Raw genomic sequence first — 25718 nt, 5'->3', positions numbered from 1 at the left:
ATAGTAGAAAGAAAAAGTGTTCTGAGTTGGAAGAAACTCACTAGGGTCTTTGAGTCCAGCTCCTGGTCCTGCACTGGACCATGCCTAACAACCCCACCATGTCCCTGAGAGCCCTGTCCAGACACTCCTGGAACTCTGTCGGGATTGGTGCTGCGCCTGTTCTCTGGGGAGCCTATTCCAGTGCCCAAACACCCTCTGGGAGAAGAACCTTTTCCTGATATCCAACCTAAAGCTCCCCTGACACAACTTCAGCCCTTTCCCTGGGGTCCTGTCACTGTCACCACAGAGCAGAGATCAGTGCCTGCCCCTGCTCTTCCCTCACAAGGAAGCTGTGGCTGCACTGAGGTCTCCCCTCAGTCTCCTCTTCTCCAGCTGAACAGGCCCACTGCCCTCAGCCACTCCTCACACGGCTTCCCCTCCAGGACCTTCCTTCACCATCCTCACAGCCCTCCTTTGGACACTCTCTAATGGCTGAAGACCTTTCTTATATTTTGGCACCCAGAACTGCCCCCAGCACTCGAGGTGAGGCTGCCCCAGCTCAGAGCAGAGCAGGACAATCCCCTCCCTTGCCTGGCTGGCAACGCTGGGCCTGATGCCCCCAGGACAGGGATGTCCCTCCTGGCTGCCAGGGCACTGCTGGCTCATGTTCAACTTGCCACTGACCCAGGACTCCCAGGTCCCTTTCCGTGGCACTGCTTTCCAGCATCTCATCTCCCAGTCTTGGGAGACACATCCCAAGTGCAGAATACAGCCAGGGTTGACACATCCCAAGTGCAGAATACAGAAATTGTCCTTGTTGAACTTCACATGGTTGGTGTCTGTTGGTTAAGATTCAATAGGCAGAGGAATAATTGTAAATGATGATTTATTTGATGTGACAGTCTAAAAATTCATTGTTAGTTATAAGGGTGTTTTTAATTTTTCCAAGCTAACAAAATAGAAGTAAGCATTCCAGTCATCAGGCATGAACTTTTGAAAAGACTACACATTTTTGAAGATGACTCCTAAGGTCTTGTGGTATGAAATCACCAGAAACACCAGAACTATTCAAACTCTCTAGTATTTCAGAAAAAAAATAGTAGATAAATATAATGTTTGACCAGTGATTGAAGTAGTCTAATTTGGTGCAACATAATTTGCATATAGTTATTAATATGCAAATACTTTATTAAATTATAATATCAGATATGTTCAATATGCCCTGACCATGTTTTAGAGAGTTATTCTATGTTACATATAGACAGAAGCAAGGTTGCATGTTATATTTTTAAATTAAACATATTTATCTCTTCTTTTTCCATAGCAATGTCTCTTCCTCTGGTGCACTCTTCATTTTCAGACTCTATATTTTCTTTGCCATGTTCTCTATTCTAATGATATTTATGTGCTCTATTCTTTTTCTCATGAACTTCATGAACTAATCCTCAAATACACTGACTTTACTATATTATATTTTTGTTCTCATTGAAACCTCAATGTTTATAAAAAACATGAGTTAAGAATCCACTGGAAGGGTGGATCTAAATTAAAATGATGTGAATTAAACCTATGGAATAACTGGTCTCTGAGTTACAGCTATGGGGGTAATTTTGTTAGAGTGATTAAAGGATAGGATTTTGAGATGAGGGTAAAGATTCTGTTGGAAACAGATTTATTATCATACCATCACCTAAGAGAGTGTGAATATGTGGAAGCTCTTGGGTGAATAAAGAGGGATAGGAAGCTCAGGATGAGATATTCACATCAGGGATATTAGCATAACAAATATTGTGAAAGCTTGCAGAGTACTATCCAACCTTGAAAAATAGGTATAGGACTGCTTTCAAAGTTTTTGGTATAAATAAAAATTAGAAAAAAATAGAAGCAGAGTAGGATTCTATGCTATCTGCTCTCACAGCTATAGGAGTATCAAAACATTTTTCCTATTGGCTTGTGAACCACTCATACATACATGTTTTTAAGATTACTACTTTCTTTAGATGAAATTTAGTATTGCTGTACTGGTCAAAGAGTGCTAAGAATAAATACATGACCTCAGCCTTTTTCTAAGCATGAGATTTTCTACTCAGTGGTTAATAATTTTAAGAAGGATTTAGAATTATACTGGAAGTAGAAGACAGGATTAAGTTTATTATTCAAAGAAAACATATATATTTCTATGCCAGCATAGGTATAATGTGCAGCTTTTTAGACAGTTAATGAACATTAGATGAGCATGTTTGAAAAAAAATTAATCTGAAGGATTTGATCTGAAGGATCTGAGCCCCTTTCTTGTTTTAAAAAGACATGAGAACTTTAAAGTTGCATAATTACTCATGCATGTCAGGCTTACATTTGCTTAGCTGGGGCAACCTGCATTTACTTAGCAGGTTGGATATAATGAAGATGCTACTCATCTGAAACAATGATCCTTTTACTTATCATAGCTGCTGTGTGATCTACATGTCCCATTTAAATGAAATGATATTCACAGTGTCATAAAATATTCATTAAAAATTTTCAGACAACTTGCAATCCAAAATGTTTCCCTATATCTACTGTGGATTAAAAGGGTTTTGCTTGGTTTGATTTGGTTTGTTTAACCATTTTTTAACTGACATAGTTTTCACATGTGTATTTATTAATTCAAGTATCAACCTTACCAATTTATTTTATTTTCACACCCTACTTAAAAGCTACATTTTGTGCTTTGTGTGTGGCCCTAATTTATAGATCTGTATAAATTTGGTGTAGTATAATTTGGATTTCCAAAGAGAAAAAGTCACAATAGTATTCAATGACAGCTTGAATTTGTTAGGTGTGAGTGTTAATTTATATGGGAAAAAAAAAAAAAAAAAGGTAATGGATGAGGTAAACCATGAGACCAAGAAGAATATTTTCAACACACAGCATGAAATACCAATACAATTTTTGTGTTAGTTTTCAAAATTAATTCAGTCTGGAAAATTACTTTGGAGCTGATGTTAGTAGCAATAAAGAGGCCAGAGTATTCCAGCTGAGGCAGGTGTCCTGCTGAGGAGCCCAGATAAGGTTGGTTATAGGCAGGTGTAGTTCCTGAGGTTCCTGCTGAGCTCTGTGCCAGTGGTGATTGAAGGTCCTTTTCCTCTAGGAAGCACTCCACCAACTTTGAATCATCATTCAGAACTAATTTCCGCACATCCAGCAGCCAAGTCTGTGGAATACCTAGTAAAACTGGACAAAGCTGTTGCGCATGAGATGTCTGGAGGCTTCTGTGTTTTTCATCCTCCTGGTATAAGGAACTTATGTTTTTGTATCTACAATTCAGTTATTCCTTTCCCTTAGATGAAGTGACCAGCTGTGCCTCTCTGAAAATACTTTCTGGATTAATATGAACTTGGGTATAGCAGAAAAGGAAAATTCTTATCCTATAAATATCTCCAAGGGGAGCATGGGTTACAATTCCCACTAATACATCAATTTCCTTATCTTGCATTGTAATTCAGTGATTAAAAAGATCAGTGTACCTCAATGCCTTCTGTACCCAATTCCTGTGAGAGAGTGCTAAATCCCCATTTGAGAGGTGACGAAGACTTAAGAGGCCAAAGTTCCTTCCTCTGATGATTAGGGGGAGCTTGTGGCAAAGGGGTCTCAGGGAAGAAACTGTGTGACAAGATATATAAAGAAGGGAGATTTTATTCATCATTTTCCCAAGGAGATGAATTAAGGCATTCTCACTTCATTACTTTGAGTGCCTCTTTTGACACCTTTCTCAAATTCTGTACCTTTCCAGATTCATTTCATATACAAATCATGGAAATAGAATCGTTCAGGTTGGACAAGATCTCTAAGATCATCAAGTCCAGCCATTAACCCAGCACTTCAAAGACCTCCAGTAAACCGTGTCCTCACATTCACATTCCTTTGGAACACGTTCACTTTTGCATGCCACAATAGAAAACTTGGTATTTAATACAGCATGATGCTTTCAAATTTCAGTCCTCTTGAATCCTGTGGAATTGATGAGGATATAAATGATGTATTGACTCGTGGCTGTCTGAGGCAAGAAAAAAAAATTACCATGAGTTCTGCCTGTCCTCTGAGAATTTTTGTTTTAATTATAATTACAGATTTTGTGATGCAGGCATAGCTCCAAAAGGAAACAGAATGAGACCAGATGCAGAATAGTTAGGGACATTTTTTAAAGAAAAAAAAATGCTTCCCAAAACAAAGCAGGTAGTGAAGCAAATTGAATTTATTTGTAGTATAAGGCCTCAGAAAGCTGGAAATGTGTAGGCGTAAGCCAATAAACCGTATGAACAGCATCTCTGCTAGCTGCCTCAGCTTCGAAGAGCAAACTAGGCAGATCACATCAGGCATAAATTTGTTCTTCATAAAACACTAACAGCAATCAGACAAAGGTGTCTAAATATCTGTCACAATAAAAACAAAAACAGAAAGAAAGACAAACCAAACAAACAAACAAACAAAACCCCAAAACAACCTCCCTCCCAAAAAAAAAAAAACACCCCGAACCAAAACAGATGTCTGTCCTGGAAATCAAAGTGTCCAAACATACATAGTGTTTAAAAATAATGTATCCGAAAACATATAATACAGAAGATGTTAGTGTGTGTACATAGATTTATTGCTCTATAATATATATGGACGGAATGAGCTTTTTCTTACACAGTTACCCTGTCTAGGTATCTATGAATTTATAATGCTGATTCTTTGCATTTATATTTGTCTACACTAAAGATGCAATAATTTATTAACATGCTAATGAATGTTTAATACTTATTCTCTTTATCATTTTATCATTTAACAAAGGCTATTTCCCTAGCCTCTGTTTCCTGAAAATGTGAGAAGGACGAGCATTAAAATGAAACAATGCTGTTTTAAAAGCCAATGTATTTATACGCAGATTTTTAAAATGTCCCACATCTTGCTCATAATCTGTCATGCATGTTGTTGAAAGTAGCTGAGATCTTCAAGACAGGAGGCAAAATCTCATGTTGAATTTCATGTATTGTGACTGATAATTATGTTTCAGGTGGGCTACTTTTTTAAACAAATATCTATATAGTAACTGTAGATGAACTTTATTGCCATTAAAAATGGAAAGAAAATGGTTTAAAGAGAAACAATATATTAAAAAATCTGTTTGACTCTTCTTTTTTTTTTCCTTCTATTTAATTAGCATTCACATATTTAACTGTTGAAAGGCTTTTATTGACAACTGCCATTGTTTGGGAGATACATTTACTTTTCAAATAATTTGAAATTCAAAATTATGGGGAAAAACAACAATGAAAATGCAACTTCCCATGTTATTCTAATTGCTGATGATATTACTGTAGTCATTGAATATTCAGGCTTACTTTCATGGTTTTTCAAGGCCAATGGGCTTCAGATGTCATGTTGGACAGGATATGAAAGTCTATGTTTCTACATAAATTAGAATTTCACTGCAAGTGGCAGAATGCATTTTTCCTGAAGACTATGTAATTTTCCTAAAATTTCTGAGAGCAGTTAATATTCAGTCATATTACAGTCTGTTCATAAGAAAAGTTCTCTGGATGGTTAAGGGAAAGCCTTCATCTGTTGCATCAAGTTTAATTACTTTGGTATCCCAGAATACACCAAAAAGCAAATTAGGTACTTCAGTTAGTGGCATTGTGTAGCACAGTGAAAACCTTTATGAATCATTCTTGTAAATGATGTCTTATGGTTTTGTCATGACAATTTTCGTCTGTATGCAACATCAGATTAACAGTATTTACCAAGTGTTAAAAACATAAAAGATTTTAACACAAAGTTGATATAATGAAGTTTAAAAACTAAGAAATTAAGACAAGGCAAGAGGTTGAATTTATATTTTTCTTCATTTATCAGTTCTGAGTTATCAACGTAAAGCCAACGCATTGTTGCAGAAGTAGACATAAAACAAGCTTTGTGCTCGCAGTCTGAGCTGATACTCAGATTTGTGAGTTATCCATGTGTTCTGCTGCCTGTTTCTATTTAATGGTGGTGATATAATTCTTTTTTCTTCCCTCTTTCTTTTTCCTCTGCAGCAATGACAATGCAGTTCATTAGTCATCGATTCCCTGACTACCATGACCCAACTATAGGTGAGTATGAGTTTTTCACCCCTTTTCAGTTTTTCTGCCTGTGTGAGACTATGAGTCTCGCTTTTAGCTGCTTCTAAAAGGCCCTTAGATAGAAGCAAGATTTGCAAGTTTTAGATTACACCTTAATTTTGTGATGACAATAGAATTGTGTCATGGTCTTATCACAGATACTTCTTCCTGATGTTCTTTATGCAAAAATCTCTTTAAAAAATGAGGGTTCTGCATTCATGCACTGTAACTATTAATGTCGTGCATTTATAACTGCAGAATAGGAAACAAAATTACTACAGAATATAAAAACTCCAATCTGAAGTAGGGTTTGTTTGTCTGGTTTTTTATGTTCTGTTATTTTAATGCTATTTCCCAATATTAAAGTCTTAGATTACCTTCCCTAGGAACATCAAATAACTACTCAATTTAATTGAGTTGTTCTCTGGGTATACACACTTTGTTAACTTTGTGGGCTTTACCCACTTTATCAACTTTTATAATAATAGAAATTCACACATATCTACTTTACACTTTTTTACAATACACATTTTTTATCTGAAATAAACTTTAAATGCTGAGTGGCTGTCAGGACTACATGTTTATTAATTTAAGAGTGCCTTTATTACTTAGTTTTACTTATACTTTCAAATATACACACTATCCATGTGCAATATTTAATTATAACAGGAAAAGATGGCAGAATCTAAGTCTAATAAGTGGAGAGGGCACTAAAACCATCCACATTTAGAAAGATTTCTTTGGGGAGGGGGAAAGAGATCAATTCCATTCAGCCTTTTTTTTTTTTTTTTTTTTTTTTTTTTTTTTTTTTTTTTTTTTTGGTGTGTGTGTGTGTTTTGTTTTGTTTTGTTTTGTTTTCTTTGACATTTTCAAATCTTTCAAACTCACCTTTAACTTCAATAAAATTACTGTATTTGTATACAGAGCAGACAGTGAAAGCTTTTATTTTAATCTCTTATTTCTATAGCATTCCACATTTCCTGGATTTTAACTCTTGGTAAATGGTTGTAATTTTAATAATGAAAAAATATGTAAACTCTTTGTGTCAGCAGTAATTTTATAACTATTAAAAAGAATTGCAAAACAATAATGGGATGTGTCAGCTCTAAAGAAGGCAAAACTACTGTGGAATTGCTGCAAATTCATTTGCTGTTCTCAGAAAAAAAAATGAAATCATTAAATCTAATTGGAAAAGAGGAACATTATTAGTTATTGACATCATTAAGTTATGTACATACATCCATCTTTATTATTAGCTATCCACCTTCCATCAGTATTTATCCCCATATTGTATCTCATCATAATCTTAACTTATTGGTCTCTAGACACCACTACAATATGAATAATAGATTATCATAAAGAGAAAGAAAGCTTATGATGCATTCCAAGTACATACTGCAGGAATACCTAGTGGACCTGATCAGGATGAAGGTCTCCTTGAATAAGAAAGTGTTTCTACTCAGCAAAACCAACACTAAAGAAGAGGAGAGGATAAAAGTGAATGGGGAATTTTCGAATTTCATCTCACCCAGCTGGCTAGACATAGAACTGGAAGTACAAGTTTTTCACTTCGGCATTTCTCTTTCTCAGGACATGATGAGGACATTCGGAAAAATTCTTATTACTCTCTGTGGTCCAAAACACATACTAAACAGAAGAGAATACTCTTGGGCGAAGTATGTGTGTTTCTTCTTGGGCAAATTTCTGGTATGATTCCTTAAAATTTACCATAAAACCAAAAAATCAAGTAGAAGGAATCACTTGCTATCACATCTATAATAACAAACACACAATTTTCAAATGACAGCCCACTGAAAAGTTTGTGCCATTGAGATTTTTTTACGACTTTTACTCAACTAGCCCCAACTCACACAATTAATGTCATGTTTGATTATGCATCCACTGGCAAATGCATTTTTACTATTTAGACCATCAGCCTTAAAAAAAAAGGGGGATCCAAAATTAACACTCCCAGGGCCAAGACTATGCTGATGTCAGGAGATACCAGAGAAAAGGTTATTCCTCAAAAATCATGAGGAGATAGATGCTTTGTGTCATGGGGAAATTATCATCTAAGATCATAACAGCGATCACTCTATAGTCTGAGTTTTGTTTCTCACTGTAACCCAGCAGCAGATGATGCAGATACTGCAAAACAGGCCACACACGAAATCAGGCTGGCTAAGCAACAAAGCAGAAAATTAAACATAGTTTTGCTTCTTTCTAAGAGATCCCTGATCTCTCTGGATATCAATTTATTGCCTTTCCCTTGTGCATACATTTCAGGCCTCTTCCATTCCTCACTAATTTTTATCTTGTTTATGGAACCTATGGGCACACTGGCCTCACTTTCTTGTGTACTTTGGAAATACCTAGTTCTGGGTACCTGCAGTTTTAGTTTTCTGGGCATTTTTAAGGAACAGAGGTTTCTGTGGAGGTCATTGAATGGGTAATATTGTTCAGAAAAAAAGTTCTATGTTGTGTTTAAGCCATAATCCACAGATTCCCAGTGTTAACCAAACTATTGAGACTGCTGTTCTCAAGCTGAACATTAAGATAAGGTGGATTCTCTCATTTGCTTGACATGTACATAAGAAGCTAATAAATACCTACCTATTTTTTTTTCTGATATTCTTGCACTACCTATCACATTTTCTTTGTTTTCTGTGGTATGAAATTGTGGTGGCAGTGACCATTGCGGTGGTCAGCCCAATGGGAAGCGGCTCCGGCCAGCCCAGCTGCCACCACAACCCGGGGGCCTTTTATCCAGAGGGTCAAGCGAACCAAACCACGGTCGCGGGAAGCGCAGAAAGAAAAGGCGGGACTCTCCAGTCAGCGAACCAGGGGTGCGTGTGCTCCCAGGCTGCGTCCCAGAGAGACGTCAGTCTGGGGTTGCCACGGCTTTTTATTAACATCAAACAGGGGGTGGGAACAGGGGTGGTCTCTCTGTCAACAAATCAACTTTCAAGAACAAACTCTAACAGTAGGGTGATAAAACTTTGGGCCAATAGGGAAAGACTGGTTATGTAACAGGGGGTGGGGAAGGTTATATAACTAAAAGATTGACATTTAACAGAAAGTGGTAAACAACTTATTATGGGATGTCAATAACCATGGTAACAGGGGAAAGGCGGGAAAATCCTGAGGGAAGGGGAAGCCATTTTGAACAATAGGAACAATTATAAGTAATATAACATAACTGGAAATGCAAACAACAAGAACTGGTCGGAATGCAACACTCGCACCACCACAGACCATGATGCTCAACTGTGCAAATTTAGCCAGGTTTTAAAGAGGTAGTGCTGACAGAATTGATGCTGTACCTCCTTGCACTTGATGGGACTTTTTCTAATTCTCCTAAAACAAGTAGGTGCATAGGGGGTAGTGAATTAGAGGGGCCCTTGTAAACAGCATCACCATCCCTGAAATCCTAGTATATCACGTTCGGTTTTAAGAACAAGTTGTTGATGACCCTGGTGCCATCAAAATACTGATAATCACTTTGTCATTTTTAACTTTTCATTGTCCACTTTAAGCATTGGCATGGAAATGGAATAACATTTTCAGCTGTTTTTCATTTCTGTAGATTCTTGTGAAATAGTTTGTGATCTAGGTGAGAATAGGGGACAATAACTGTTCCCTAAACACATGAGCATAGCACTAATATAATCTGGTTGATATCCTAGTGGGAAGGCAAAGCCAAATCACCTTCAGTCACAAAATACAAAAGGTTCGCAAAGCCATCTCGTGTAGTCAATTAGGAATGCATAAACCCCCTGAAACCAGGAATCTACAGTAGTTTTGCTTTTACTTAAAAATAAATGGCTAGTAACTGGGTTTCATTATTTCATTTCATAAAATCTGAAATCTTTTCAATACTAAGAATTCTTATGGATTTTTTTTTTTTTTTTTTTTTTTTTTTTTTTTTTTTTTTTTTTTTTTTTTTTTTTTTTTTTTTTTTTTGTATAATGAACACATTTTATGTCTTGGCCTGCTCTTTACTCTATAGGAGCATATACTTGGGTAGCTGAAGGCTCTTAGATGGTTTTTCTTTTCCTCCTTATTTTATTTGCATTTTATACTTTATCTATAAACTGGTATGATAATAAGATTTAAGAGAAGATAAGTTGCCGTTCTGTGGGGGGTTTTTTGGGTGGGTTTTTTTTTTTTTTTTTTTTTTTAATTAATCGAATCCAACATGAGGCTATGGTGAAAACTGCTTAGTGATACTGACCAGATAACACAGAGTCCTTTCACTTTAATATGCTGCCAAATGTGCTTCTTCTTCTCAGTTCTACTCCCCTCTAAATACATTATTAGGGAATATCCTAAATGTTGTGCAGCAATAATCTTGCAGCTTTGAAGATGCAGGGTGTTATTTTTCACCTTTTTTTGTGAGAGTCCCCAGGAACATGGATTTTCCCTATCATTCCTTCTCATTGTGTTTCACCATTATGTTACCAATGCATCAGAGTTTTCTCTTCCTGCAGTGACTTGTATCTCTAGCAATACTGTAGAAATACACAATAAGAATACAACGGTGCTTTGTACTTGTAATTTTTTATTCTGTTATCCATTGATATTTCTGAAATATTACAGGGCATCTTGATTACAGAAAGCTGCTGCTGCTATTGTGAGGTGATGCAGAATTTTTGCTAAAAAGATATTTCAGTTTCTACATTATGGGGTACATATGTTTATAGATTTGTATGTTACACATACATATAGTTCAAATATTTTAATTTTGATCTTGAAAGAGCTATGCAAACAGGTTTAGAATTATTTACATTTTTTTTCTATATATATTTATGATTTATGAAAGAATATTTCTTAGCTCCACTTTTGAATAATTTAATGGATGTTATATCACAAAAGTGCAAGATTTTCTTAAAGATCACTATAAATTTATTTGAAGGAAAAGGCTAGTTTTTTGTGGTTTGTTTGTTTGTTTGTTTGGTTGGTTTTTTTTTTTTTTTTTTTTTTGTTGTTGTTGTTGTTGTTGTTGTTGTTGTTGTTGTGGTTGTTGTTGGTAGTGGTGGTTTGGGGTTTTTTTATGTTAGCTGGGTTTTGGTTTGGTGTGATTTTCCAAGTATGCAGAGCATTTTTATTCCAATAAGAGCTTATTGGAATAAATTACCTGCACATTGTGGAGCAGATGTAAAGTGTCAAAATAAATGTTCCCTTCCATTGTAGGAAATTTCCTTTTATTTCACCTAATTGTTTTAGTTTGGAAAAGCTAATAAGATATTGGGAAACTCAAAGTGCAGACATTTTACAGAGATATAAATAAATGTGCATTCACATAAATGGAGAAATAGATGTGTCAGTATTCATTTAACATATAGAGTAAACATTGATTAAAAAGTTAAATGCTACCTGATTTGCTAATTTAATTCTGTCACTTTGAGTTTAATGCCACTTCAGGATCAAATGGGTATAATGGCCATATTTTAGGCCTGCTACAAACATTGCAGTTCAAAAATTTCAGACAGAAACATATGACTTTTGTAAGTAAAGAGGGAGGGGAGGGGTAAAATTACTATTAGACTGTATGTAGGAAAAAAATCAGAACTTAGCACTTCATGAAAATGAAATTATTTTAGCATATATTTAATATTTAATTGTAGTCAAAAATGGGCATAAATTCCAAATAGCAGTGGATGAGATAATTTTCTGGAACAAATTGCTGAGAGCAATTTACAGTCTGCACAGTCTTTGGCTACATCACAGAGACTTAATGCAAGTGGAGTGTCAGGAAAGGAAGCATGACATAGAGCAGCAAACTGGACAAGCTCCAAGATGCTCATTAACCATGTGACTAATCTTAAAATGAATGCATAATGCAAACGAGATGCGAGAGCAGCTTCCTGTTTTGGTGAGATACCACTGCTTGAGATTGCGTCAAATGAGCAGTTGAGGGCATTAAGGCTGTGTCAATGTCAAACTCTAATTGAAATGGGTGTGGGATGGAAAGCATTCTAGCATTAAGCACATGAATTTCCATGAGGTTTCCTAACAAAGTGGTGCATTCACCAGTGCATCAAATAAAATGCATTACTCATCTTTAATAAGACGTTGGAACTGAGTGAGGGAATTTGAGACAAAAAATATATATAAAAAGTAGCTGGAAATATTCTAGGTTTATATAATGCGTAGCAAAATATGCCAGTGATACAAAGATTATATCTGCTTTGAAGGTACAAAAATGAAAAAAGGATAAAGCAAGGGAAATACAAGCTCATTAAAAATTAAAGAAGACAAAGGTGAGACACATCTGCTAGATGGGGAGAGGCATCTAGCCACAAATGTTCTATTCACATTTATATTTAGGGTACAAAAAGTTTCTAGAACATTTCTGCTCTTCTATAAAAAATAAATGCGTGTGTAGACAATTCCTAAATTAATTCTCATTCTCTTTTTTATATAGAACATTAAATATTTAGATTGGACTGAGCATGTCACTGCTGGATTTGAGTCCCAAAATAGTCTGGGTTTTTTTTATTTTCCTTTTTTTCTCTTTCATTCATCATTCTTCATATATTTATTAGCCTTATTTGAGATGGGATAAAAAAAATCATATAAAATTATCAATTTGTCTTCAAGGACTGTCTCCCAAGGGTATTCAGACTGATTATGTAGATGTAGCAGTATTGTCTGTGCTTGTTTTCCATATTCATCATTGTTTAAAACAAGAAATGAATAACATACAAGAATACTGGGGAACACATTTGAACCATATTCTTAAACTTGTGTTTTTATTTTTTATTTTGCTGTCTGTTGGTATTATTTGCATTATTAAGATATTAATAGTCACTTTTTTTGTAAAGCATTTTGGCTTATATATCAAAAAGAGCAGAGATTATGGCTACTGTGTTTGACGAAGGCTCACATTTAGACATCCAAATCATAATGTCTGCACGTGAATCATGTATCTTGGTTCCAATTATGTGAGATTCGGGGAGATTTGGAAATAGGGATTCAGTTCTTTGCTCATATCCTTTGTACCAGCTTGGAGTCATCTGAGATCCCCTGGAGCATGTCCAGAGAAGGGAACAGAGCTGGGAAAGGTCTGGAGCAAAAGTCTGATGAGAAGTGACCAAGGGACATGTGGGGGCTCAACCTGGAGAAAAAGAGGCTCAGGAAGGACCTTCTGGCTCCTCACAACTCCCTGAAAGGAGGGCACAGCAAGTGGGAGGGTCAGCTTTTCTCCCAGTGAACAAGGGACAGGACAACAGGAAACGGCAGGAAATGGCCTCAACTTCCTCCAGAGAAGGTTTACATGGCTATAAAGGCATTGGGTTTGGTTTGGTTTGGTTTGGTTTGGTTTGGTTTTTTCCCAGAAAGGGTATTAAGCAGTGGCACAGGCTGCCAGTCCTCATCTCTAGTGGAATTTAAAAGCCCTGTAGGTGTGTCACCTGGGGACATGGGTTAGTTGTAGGTTTGACAGTGCAGGATTAACAGCTGGACTCAGTGATTTCAGGGCTCTTTTCCACTCTATAGTGTTCTGTGAAGTATTCTGTGCCCTGCGATCCTGCTTTGGCTCAGGATCAGCCCAGAATCATCCCAGCCCACTAGATCTTCCATAGGTTATGTATGGCTGATATCTGTCTCCCTGTGGGTGTGACACAGGTTCTATGGATCACCAGAGCCATTCTAGTCCAGTGAATGAAAACCAGAAAAAAATCCCAAGAGCATATCAAACATCAAGACTCCAGTATGGGTAACTAGATAGCATCCACACTTCAGAGTAAGGAGATATTAGCTACCTACCTTGCATATAGACTTATAATTTGTAGGTTTCTAGATCTAGATGCCTGAAGGTGAATTGTGATGCCTTCTCTGATAGCTTGTCAGAACAAGGACCTTCACAAACCACTGTGATATTTCTCAGAGTGTCTGGATAGAGAAAAATGAAGTGAGACTTGCTTTGAACATTCCTTGCTAAGGTGGCAAAAGAAAGGAGAACATTGCCATGTGTCTGGCAGTATAGGTTTTTCCATAATAAGAGAAAAATAAGCCAAGAATAGAAAAGTAGGGAGTAGTATTAAGAATTAAGAATGGAAAAAGTGCCCAAACTGCTCAGTTGGTTTAGATTTCAGGGAGGCAACAATATGCCTTCTGCTTGGTGTTACTATTTCATCCTACTGTGAAAAGAAATAATAAATTCTTTGAAAGTGTAAAGGTGAGACTGGAAAATCACAGCACATTTTTCTCTCTCTGATGAAAACAATTTGACTTGAAAACCAAAAATAATCCCATTTCTCTTTGAGATTTTTCTTTTTAAAAGGCAGTATTTTCCCTCTGAAGTGTACATTAATGATAATTGGATAATCTCTCAACATTTCAGTGTGAGATACGTTTGTCTTAGATGAAGTGCCAGATCACGATAAAATTTGATTCTTTCTGTTGAGAACGTCAGTATTTTTCTTATTAAGGGAATAGTCTGATCTTATTCTAACATGCTGTGTTACTCAGATACATGATCTCCTGCTCTAATATTAAGCTTCCTTTGTTTGAAATTTGCTTTTATAAGACAACTTTTCAGTCCCAAGTTGTTTTCAATCTGATAATTTCATGCAATAAATTATCAAAGCAACAAGTTTTATTTTTCTGTCTGTACTCAAGAGGAATAACCCCTAAAATCCTGGTCATAATATTAGTGTCCAACATTCAGATTTTCTTACAATTATGATTCATGAAATTATTTTGAAGGCTGTTTTCATTAGGTGAGAGGGTTTTTTTTTTAATTAACATTTTCAAACACCAGGGAAATATTACTTAATCTATTAATTTTCTTTTAGTAACATATCTGATACAAACAATATCAGATAATCAAATGCAACCAATGTCTTTTTAGAGAGTAGGTACCCCAGAAGGCTGATTCTCCTGTCATCAGCTCCCCTCTCAAATCACCAAACATCTCCTCAAAGTTTGGATGTTGGTCAGAACACCTTGAAGAGAACTTCGGCTTGCACTTTAGTCTTGGCAATGCAGTGGTCTGTGTCCATCTCACATACCCTTAGAAAACTGATCACAGCAGCTCTACTGGCAGATTCACTTTAGGCATGACAGTGCCAGACAGCAGCTATAGCTACAAGCCCCTGCTTCACCCTGCTGTGAAGTCTCAGAGGAGGATATAGTGTAGAGATATCTATCTAGAGTTATTAATAATATAATATATTAATATCCATAGATATTAGTGTCTCTATGTAGCTATTATTACCTGGAGCTATTCTTTACCCTAAAGCATGGACAAGGAATGAGCTGCTAGGAACAGAAACTGGAGACTCTGGAACAGTGTGTAGTTTTGTGAGATGAAATAAGCCAAATCTTGAAACTCATTTTTGAAGAAAAAGAGGAAATCCCACTCATCATCTCTGCCCTTTTCCCAGCATCACTAGCCCTCTGGCATTCATTGTACAGTTTTTCAAGTTGATTCAATAGTATTCCAAAATAAAACTAAGGCATCCCAACATGGAATAGCTGCCTACCAGGTTACTGAATTTAATAATTTTGGTGAAAAAAAGATAGTTCTCAAAGCTCAAAAAGTCAAAAGGGATCATGTAGAAACAAATACATGGAAATGGGGTTTTATAAGTGGGAATGAAAGAGAACAGAAATGGTTTATGTCTAGGACAGGCGAGGTGTGAAAACCCTGTCAAGCATCTCATGCATTCACTCTCAGACACCAGTCCATGAGGCAAAATTCTTTCCCAAGTTGATCCCTGTCATCAAAAATAACAGTGACAATTACCTGTGCCACCCTGCGGGGTTCTTTGGGCTATTGTCCACCTCCAAATGAGGAAAACTGGTTAAATGTTCTTTCGACCTTTCGTGGCTCTTTATATTCTCAGTTAGAGCATTTATCTAATCAGAATTACATTAATTGATAATCTTGCTGGTGATATAATTTCCCTTTCTCCATTGTCTTAGAAATTAAGAAAAGAACCAAATGACTCTGTTTATTATGGGTAAAACCTGGCAGATGATGAGTGCTGGTCCGTAGAGTTAAATCCAGTTGATGGACAGCTATGAGGGGTGTTGTGATTCTATGATTCTCTTTCTCTAACATCTCTATGCAACAAGTGCTTACCATGGCTGGAAGAGGGCAGAAAGGTGTTTACCCTGTTTGCTGTCATGAGAGATCTATGCTTGCCTCATGGTCACATGCAAATACCGCTTAGCTGCTAATGGTTCATATTTATTATTTTCCACACTCCATTAATTTTCTTTGTGTTAGAAGTAAAATATAGTCCTGCCTTGGCCATCCTCACTTCACTGAATAAAGGGTCAATGGAGGATCAAAGTCTGGTATATTACCCTTCTATTTCTTCTGAAAACTTGAGATTAATTGTGTATAAGCTAAATACAGGGAGAAGAAAAATAATCAAAAACTGTATAGAAGTGTGACCTTGTGGTTGCTCTTTTTAAGCACTGAATAGTCAGATTAAAACTGAGGAAAGAAGAAAAAAAAGCATTTTCTTATAAATGTGATAATATAAAAGCATTTCAATGATGTATTTTTATAAAAATAGTAATACTAAGAATAATGATAATAATGAAACATTTTTTCTTAAAATTATTTTATAATATCTGCTATATTCAGAGTGTAGAAAAAGTGAGCCAAGAATAGAAACCGTTATTAAATTTTGTTCTCTGTTGTACAAAAAAAAAAAAAATCTATTTTTTTCTTCATACCAGCTTTGTAGAGGGCAGAAGACCTCCAATTCGGCAATGGCTGCTTTTGGTTTGACTCCATCAAAAAATCTTTGCTTCCCCCTGTTTTGATCCACCAAGTCTCTGATCCATCTAGCAGTTTGAGGCAGCAAATGAGTTAAATGGTTAAATGGTTCTTCTGCTGACAGAAGAGGATATTCTCAGAGCTCAGCTCTTCAGTCCTCCTTTCAGAACTACAATTACATCCCAATATTAACCCAAAAAAAGAAAATTGGGGTAATATCTTCCTCTTAGGTTTTTCTGTGCTCTCTTGTAGCAGAGTTTCACTGGAACATTTTCATTGGGTTGAGCCTCTCTATGATCTGTGGAATTTAGCTCTGAACCTTTAGATCCTGTCTGATTTTGGCCTCAAGCAAGGTCTGCATTTTGATGGTGACATGAAAACCAGGAGAGTTTATTTATGTACCCAGAACCTCTATCCACAGTGAAGTCACATACAGGTTCCAGTTTCTAATTAGCAGTGTAAGTACACAAAGCGATAGACCATGATTATCTCACCCTAACATCTGCATCTCATGTTAGTTACATGAATAATGTTCCCAAATGTGAAATACAATAAAGAAAGCCTAGGTTCTTGCAGCTAAAGTGGGGTGGAGTGGCAGCTGAGGATGTCCAGTGTCCTGGGAATTAAATGGTTGAAGCTGGAGTGAACACCAAACTCACTCTGTGGCCTTTGCCCAGTAGTTCTGCCTTAGGTGCCACAACCTTCATTCAGTAATTGTAATTACCATTAGAAACATGAACTTAGAAGGACCTGAAGCAAGACTTGCACTCCATGAATAGGAAAACTTGCTTATCTATTACCTTTATTGTTAAATTACAATAGCAAAATTATTCCATAAATGATATTTGAAATTGAAAGAGACACCCATGCCACGGCTTTCTAGAGGTGGCGGATGATTTATCATGCTCAATTCAAAATTCTTCGTCTCTGGACAAATGTTTCCATTAACCTTTCTTTCACAGAAGCCAGCAGCCATCTACACCTTACTAAATCGGAGGCACCATCCGTGCTTATAACCATGCAGATGCAGTCAATTTGCTAATTATTTCCCCTGAAATGACAAGAAATGAATTCATAGCTGTCAGATCCTCCCACTCAGTAGCACAAGCATGGACTTGAAAGAGTAGTGAAATTGCTACCTGCTATTCTTGTTCCCCAAGATAAGGGTACTTGGACTCCTGTTAATTATCATGTTTTGATTAAACAGGACTACTTTGTTCACTTTGTTCATGTATACCTTTGAATGAAATGAAATTTTTCTGGAAGCAGAGAAAGTAATGATATGCTTTTATTAAATATTAGTAGCATTATCTACATTGCAAGCAGTTCATAACAGCAAGTGCAATGGTTTGCCTGAGTTATCTTTAACCTTAAGTTGTAAAATTGCTAACTTTTGCAGAGAAATTATAATTTTTCTGCAAGAGCTAGTCCTGAGAAAAATTGCTTTATTCACTTGTGTGGGGGACACTTAACAAGTAAAATTTAGCCTGTTTGGATAACTGCGCTGTGAGTTCTGATGAAGAGCTGAGTTTTCTGGGCTATGAACTTTGTCCTATAAAAGAACTTATACAAATTTAGTTGCATATGTGCATATTCACAGATTAAAAAAATGAATGATTTTTTTTTGATTACAGCAATTGCATTGTAACTAAAAGCTGCTTCACCAGATCAAATTATTCAGATCAAAAGTGTCAGTCTTTCATTGAAATCCATGCTGTATCCCAGAAGAAAGTTATCATTTAGAGGAGGTGACCAACCCAGAAGAATTCTGTTTCACAATATTTTGCTATGTAAGACTAGAATGAGCTTCTCCATCCATGTGTTTGGGGAAATGAAGGAAGAAGGGTGAATAGTTTTCTAGACTTCATCTTGGTTATATAAATTGTAAAATAAATTTGATCTTGATCAGAACTTGTAACCACTCTGTGGCCTTATGAAAAAGCATTTTGCTTTAATTAATAATAATTTTATTTTAGGGGGGAAACACTTATCTGCAACTAGAAAATAAAATGTGGCAAACAGTAAAAAATTAATATTTGATATAATATTATAAAAATACCCAATGTCTCTGTAGAAGGAGGTAATTGGATTCATCTTTTTTGTGCTTAATTTTCAATCTGCTAATGGCCCTAATATTTTCCAGGAGTGGGTAAACTCACATATACTGTTATGCTCACATATCCTGCTGTAATTTACAAACTTTGGGGCCTTATGCAGAGATCTGACTGGGTGCAGGGTGCTGCAGGACCAGACAAGATAGCAATGAGTTTGCCTTGCTGGCTACAGAGGTTTTATACTTTTACCTCTTTTGTCTCAAAATAGGTGTCTTACCTTGAATTTCCTGTTGTACACTGTGTTTTGTACACTTTTTGATTACTCCATATAAAAGAAAATCTCTCCTATGCAAAACTGTTCAAAACAATCATTCTTAATTTTAGTTCTTCTTGAAAGCTGTGCAGGCCATTGCCTCCTTTTCCAACTGCTTTGTTAATAAATTTCATGATCATGAGAACCCAAAGGGAGAAGAGAAACTAAATTTAACTGGCTCAAAGTTCAATTCCCTCAGATATATGATCACACAAAGCATTTTAGAGCACAGATTATATGGTTTTTGGTTTGTTTTTTTTTTTCTTTTTTTGTACTTACCATACATAGACTAAGTGAGATTTTGCTTCCAGTGCTTTTCAGCAAAGAATGAAAGGGCACCACAGTAACGAAACAGCAAGCTGACATTCAAGAAGAGGTTCCTGAACACATCTATAGGTAAAACTTAAAAAATAATTAAATAAATAAAGATGGAACATGCCCCCATTTCCCTATTTCAAAGGCACTGGGTGCATTTAAGGTCACCAAGAAAGCTGGCATGTATTTACCCAAACTGAAAATCCATCAGGCTGCTTCAGCAGCTCAGTGTTATCAGTCCTGCCCTCCAGAGCACAGTTCTGAAACATTAGGCAGCCCAACAACAGGAAGAAAGTTAATTTGAGAGCAGCTGTTTTAAGACAGATACATAATGGCATTAGGAGAGGAGCATTGTGGTGAGGTGAGAGCTGAACAGAAATGCTCATTAGGCTGAGGAATCTTTAAGGTGAATTATTGGAAACAGATGCAGCCAAAGCCTGAGGTAACAGAGTCAGACAAGAGTATGATGAAGGTGGCTGCTAAAAAACTACTAATTATGAATAGTCAGACTGCGTGGGACTTACTGGGCCTAAATTGAAGTTTTTATTCTGCTACAATTCTGGATGTTCAACAGGTTGCCCAGAGGGATTTTAAACTCCCCATCTCTGGAAATGTTCAAGGTTGGGCGGGGCTTTGAGCAACTTTAGTCCAGTGGAAGGTGTACCTTCCCATGGTAGGGGAGTTGAAATGAGATTCTTTTAGGTCTCTGCCAATGCAAACAATTCTGTGATTCTGATTCTGTGCACTGTGCCCCCTCTCTAAGCATTTACACACAACTTTTCATTGATTAGGATTAAATGCAGAGATTTGTTTTAGGATCTGGATATAATCTAGTTGTGCTTCAGCTTTCCATTGAAGATATTATCAGTTCTTATATTAGGAGGACAAAATCAACTAAAAATTGTTCTGCTCATTTGTTTTCAAACATAGATAATAGAATAATTACTATCTTGTTTGTTTTTTGTTTTAATTGCATCTTTACTCCTTGAAATTATGAATTATCTTATGAAATATAGAATCACAAAATAATTTTAACTGGAAGTGACTTCAAACACCATTCATGTCCAACTCCACTGCCATGCGTAGGGACATGTTCAACTGCACCAGGTTTCTCCAAGCCCCATCCAACCTGGCCTTGAACACTCCCAGGGATGGGGCAGCCACAGTTTCTCTGGGGAACCTGTGTCATTGAGAACTCAGGGATAATATTTATGTGCTATTGAAGGAACAAAAACCTCTATTACAGAACTCAGCTGTTAGTTAAAAGCATGTCATAACACTGAACAAAGACTAAGTAAAGGAAACGTTTTCAATTGAAACTAGGGAGAGATGGAATCTACAACAGTGATAAGTATTTGAATTTAGGAAAGCCATTTGAAAACATTACAGAATATTTTCTGAAGACATATGTGGCCAAAGTTCAGTATATTATCTGTAAATATGTTTATGGCAATTTGAATGCTAAAATGGAAACAGACAGAGATTTCTGTATTTATTATCATGTAACTGAATGTATAATGAATACATCAATTAATTCCTTTTATGATAAGTACTTAACATGAATAATGCTTTATTTTTTCTCAGATTATTTTAGTGTTCTCAAGGCCTACACTATAGGATTTTTATAGGCATAGCAGAGATGTAATATCTACATTAAATGCTGCGTTACTTACCTATGTCGCTTTCATAGAAATAGCCAATGTGTTAAAATGTGATTACTGAAGGAAGTGTTTCTAGCTGTGGATTTAGAAAGGCAGAAGTATTTTTTTTTTTCTCTCTCTCTTTTGCAAACCATCATCAAGATTCTTCTGGCTGGAATAGTTTTGTCTGTTACCATCACTTTTGTAGGGTGGTAACAGGCAACGTGTGCTGTTAACATGAAACCTGAAGGATCTGACAAAGACATGACAAAGCTAAACAAATGACAAATGGCACATACAGCCCAAAACCTGAAGGATCTGACAAAGACATGACAAAGCTAAACAAATGACAAATGGCACATACAGCCCAATGCTGAGAAACAAACAACAGCAACCCTGTGAAGAAAAGCATGAAGTACTCCTAATTGCAGTTAGAATCATAGAATCAGAGAATAAGGTGAATTGGAAGGGACCCACAAGGATCAAGCTGGCACAAGTCCCAGTCCTGGACCTGCACAGGACATCCTCAAGATCACACCATGTATAATGATGTAACAGAGCTGGAACTGGAATATTTAAATATCCTAGCTAATAGCCTAGTACTAATATCCCTACTTGCATTATTTTAAAGGATACTGCTATCTACATGAGTATTTGCAAAATAAAGGGCAATCAAATCTGTCAGTCCTGCTCCTCTAAACCACTCATTGCTTATCATGTGTGCAGAGCTTATAGGAAGGCAACATCTGTGACTTGGTGTCCTTGTCTGCAAAATGCTGATAGCAATGCTCACCCAAATTTTAAAACACTCATAGTCCAAGAAAATAATTATATGCTAAGGGAGGTTTTAATAGCAATATATTTTGATGGGTAATTCCTGTGACATGCATATCCTTATCTCAAAGAGGAGGACTTTATGTGTAGTGTTTGGTACAGTGGTTTATGTCTCTGTTCATCCAGTCTTTTAATTTAAAAATTCCTTGCTGTAAATAGAAACAGCACCCATACAGCCAAAGACACATGACCATCCTACATTCAGCAGCATTGCTAAATTAAAATGCATTTTTTGCAGATAATCTATGCGCACCAAGAGCTGTGTCTCCTGTTGTTGCTTTGGCACACAGGGAGAACAAGAGGCGGAATTCCAGGTGTGGCTGACTGAGCTTGGATTCTTTCTCTCGCTCAACATCTCTTCAGTCAAATAAAATATCTGTTGGCTCACCTATATATGTGAATCTGATAATTTTTAACTGCAATTGGTATTGTACAAGACAGAGAAGAAGAGAGACTGTATTTAGAAGGCATAGAGGCAGAATTAATAAATGGAAGAAAGAAACATCTGACCTATATTTCAGGGACTGGAACACATCTCTAATGCAGACGAAAAGCCCATTACAACTCCCCTTCAAACTGAACACCATTCAAATCTCTTGGTCTTGAAGCAGATACCTGTTCATAACTGAAAATTTACTTTGATATATTTTTAATGAATATAATTTTTATGAATTCCACTGTATTACTGTATTTCTGTGTCCAGAATTATGTCCTACAAAAATGGAAATCTGAAAAAAGATCATGCATTAATTTTACACACACATTAAAAAAAGAAAACAAACAAACAAAAATCCAGATAAGATAAAATGTAAAGAATTTTTTTTTTTTTGCTTTGCTTTTCAAACAAAGGTGCAATTAAAAAATGAAAAAAGAGAAGTTGAAAAAAGCCCCAAACCTCCCAGGAACTTGGTTTCTTGGTTTAATTTATATATTCAATAAAGAAGGAAAAAAAAATATAGATACCATTCTGAAAACAGTTGGATTTCTACTTCTTTTGCCCCACCCTGCAATACATTAAACAGTCAGCATCCATTGAAGTCATATGATATCATAGTCTGAGAAGAATTTTATACCTATTTTCATTTTTATTTTTAATCTTTGTAGGAAATAAGATTCTAAAAAAAATCAACATTGTATGTAGGAAAAAAAAATTATCTTTAGCTGTACGCTCATATATCCATGCATTATTCTGACAACAAGGATGTGGGAGTTTTGTTTTCTTTTTCGTACCTGAAAAAAAAATTCATTCTTGCAGTCAGTATTTGACACAGAATTATCAGTAAACTCCATCCACAGGTTTGTACATGCAATAACCTATTCTTCTGAAGAATTTTATGCAAGCCAACAGCTGAGACTTTACAATTAACCTCACAGAAAAAGACTGATCCTGAGCTTAATATGAACAATTTAGTTATAGCTGATTTATTGTCTGATGTCTGATTAGCATTCATATATATTTTATATGTTCTTTTAATGCTTTTCTGAAACAGCAGCTGGATTTTGGCCTTGAATACTACTCCTTGGATCTAAAGGGTGTAAAGCATAGATACATGTGTTTAGCAGCCTCCAATTAATCTTTAAAGAGAGCCTTATATTCATATTATAAATTAATTAGGTGAAAGTAAATGTAGTGTACTCAAACATTCTGAGTAGTGTAAATACACCAGACCCCATTTTTAATCCAGATAAATTTTAAAAGGGAGGATGTTAGAGTGTGAGTTTATTAGTGTTCCTGATGAAGATTTTCCTGCTTTATTTCATATACTTTTAGAAGCAGTTTCAGAGGAACATTTTCACTTCTGTTCTTCTGTGTCCACATGTGAGCAGCTTGCTCCTGTGCTTTACATCAAAGTCTCAGAACTTCTCTTCCCTTACCATGACCATAAATTGTATCATGCTGCCTGGACTAAAACAACCAACCGCTCAGTAGTCCTTTCTGAAATCCTCTGGGAAATGTGTAAAAACAGCAGGATTTCTGCTGAATCTCATAGCCACCAATCAAACAAAAAAATGGCTCCAAGATACAGATTTCCCAACTCTTGACCTCCAGGAAGTGGTTTCTTCCCATGTTAATGTCTCTGCCTCATAATTTGAATAAAATAAAGATGGTTGCCCATGTACAAGGTAGAAAAGAGAATCAAACCTCTATTCACATTACTTTCTGAGATGAAATCCCAGTTTAAAAGTATTAATTGAAGACTGGAACTAAGTGGTACAGCTCTTCCTCTTGGTATTTATGACGCGATATGGGAAACATGGGTTTCAATTTTTTCAATTTCATTTTTTAAATTTTTTTCTATTTTCAATTCAATGCATCTTGCTTCTGCCTGCATTGGAAGGAATGATATGCCCAGGAGATCAGTGAATCCTCAGGTAAATGGAAAGGCAGCACCTCTCAAAAGAGTGACTGTGTTTGAGCATTAAGAAGGTGGTAGATCATGAGTGGGTGCTATGATTTGTTCTCTAGTATGAAGGTGTGTTGGCTCAAGACAGTGATTTCTTTGGCAAGTCTGCTCTTTAGGACTTCCTCTTAAATGTGTGCCTGAAGAAAATTAGGAGTTAAGACTCCCACCTATCTTCCATGTACATGCAGGTTGAAAATACTCCTGCTTATCACACTGCAACTGAGGACATTTTTAGGCTTCTGTTTATTATCTGTACTATCCTGCTTTTTGCACATAGGCAAAGAGAGTGTTACAAAGGAAATTCATATCTCCTTCCTGTTTCATCTCTACATTTCTTTGGGCAAAAGCAAATATTACATGTGAAAAGCATTTGCCTAGAAAAAACATTTAGATTCATGTACAAAGCATAACAAAGCATGTTTCTCTACCACCAACACAAGACATCAGCTTATATCAAGAATGAAAAGGGGACAGTGATTCTAACACTCCTTTGTGAAATGTTTTGACGTCAGAAGTCAGGGAAAGCAAAATAAATGAAAATGACTAAATGTCTTCATGCATTCAGTATTATTTCTGCAAAGTAAAAATATTAAGAAGATAACAGCTGGAGCCAGCTTTTAACTGTTGAAACTTTACTGATGCCAGTGACATTATATCAGGATACTTTCGGAGTAGCACTGTAGGGCAGATATCTTACATTCACTTACTGAAAGCTGCAGCTTATATTCAGAGGCTAGTGGGCCTTTTAGTTATAACGAACTGAGTCTGTAAATCCTTTCCATGGGAAAAGAAAAAAAAAAAAAAAAAGCAAAGAAAAGAGGATTTATCTAGCTTCATTTTTATCCAAATAAAATGTAAGTAGGAAAATTTTTCTCCATGTTGACTGTTTTAAAAGTTCTATATAAAGATTGGTCTAAGTGAAAAGGGAAGTAGGACCACTGCCTTTAGAGAATCCAGCTGCAGAGCCAAGAATACAAGCTAAATTTATGGAAGTCATGCTAATTACATATGGAGTAATGTAATCCAAATGGACACCCACCTGCATGGAAGTACATTATTAGTACTTGATAATATCAATGGAATTCATATGAAGGAAATACCATGCTTGACTTTAAATATTTTACTATTTTACATATTTTAATATTTTGCTTTTAATTTTTGGTTAAGAAAAAAGAAGAAAAAAAATAAAAAGAAAAAATCTACTGCTGGTAGGTTGCATTGTCATGCAATAATAAATTACTTAAACTGCAAGTAGTCCAAATCATTTTATATGGTCCCTTTTTGCCCCACAGGTTTTTTTATTCAGCAATCCCCA

At 36.0% G+C, this 25718-nt stretch overlaps 1 protein-coding gene across 7 annotated transcripts in view; it reads left to right on the top strand.

Moving 5' to 3' along the window:
* Positions 1–25718, top strand: part of RIT2 (Ras like without CAAX 2) — a 182728-nt gene that overhangs the window by 50968 nt on the left and 106042 nt on the right. For all 7 annotated transcript variants that reach the window (XM_083883558.1, XM_083883560.1, XM_083883559.1 and 4 more), the window contains one exon: positions 6036–6092. In XM_083883558.1, coding sequence (XP_083739684.1) covers positions 6036–6092 — 57 coding nt within the window. The remainder of the gene's footprint in view (positions 1–6035; positions 6093–25718) is intronic.

This window comes from Zosterops lateralis, assembly GCF_965231275.1.
Source record: "Zosterops lateralis genome assembly, chromosome: Z".
Lineage (NCBI taxonomy): Eukaryota > Metazoa > Chordata > Aves > Passeriformes > Zosteropidae > Zosterops > Zosterops lateralis.
This window is presented reverse-complemented; position numbering and strand designations above follow the sequence as displayed.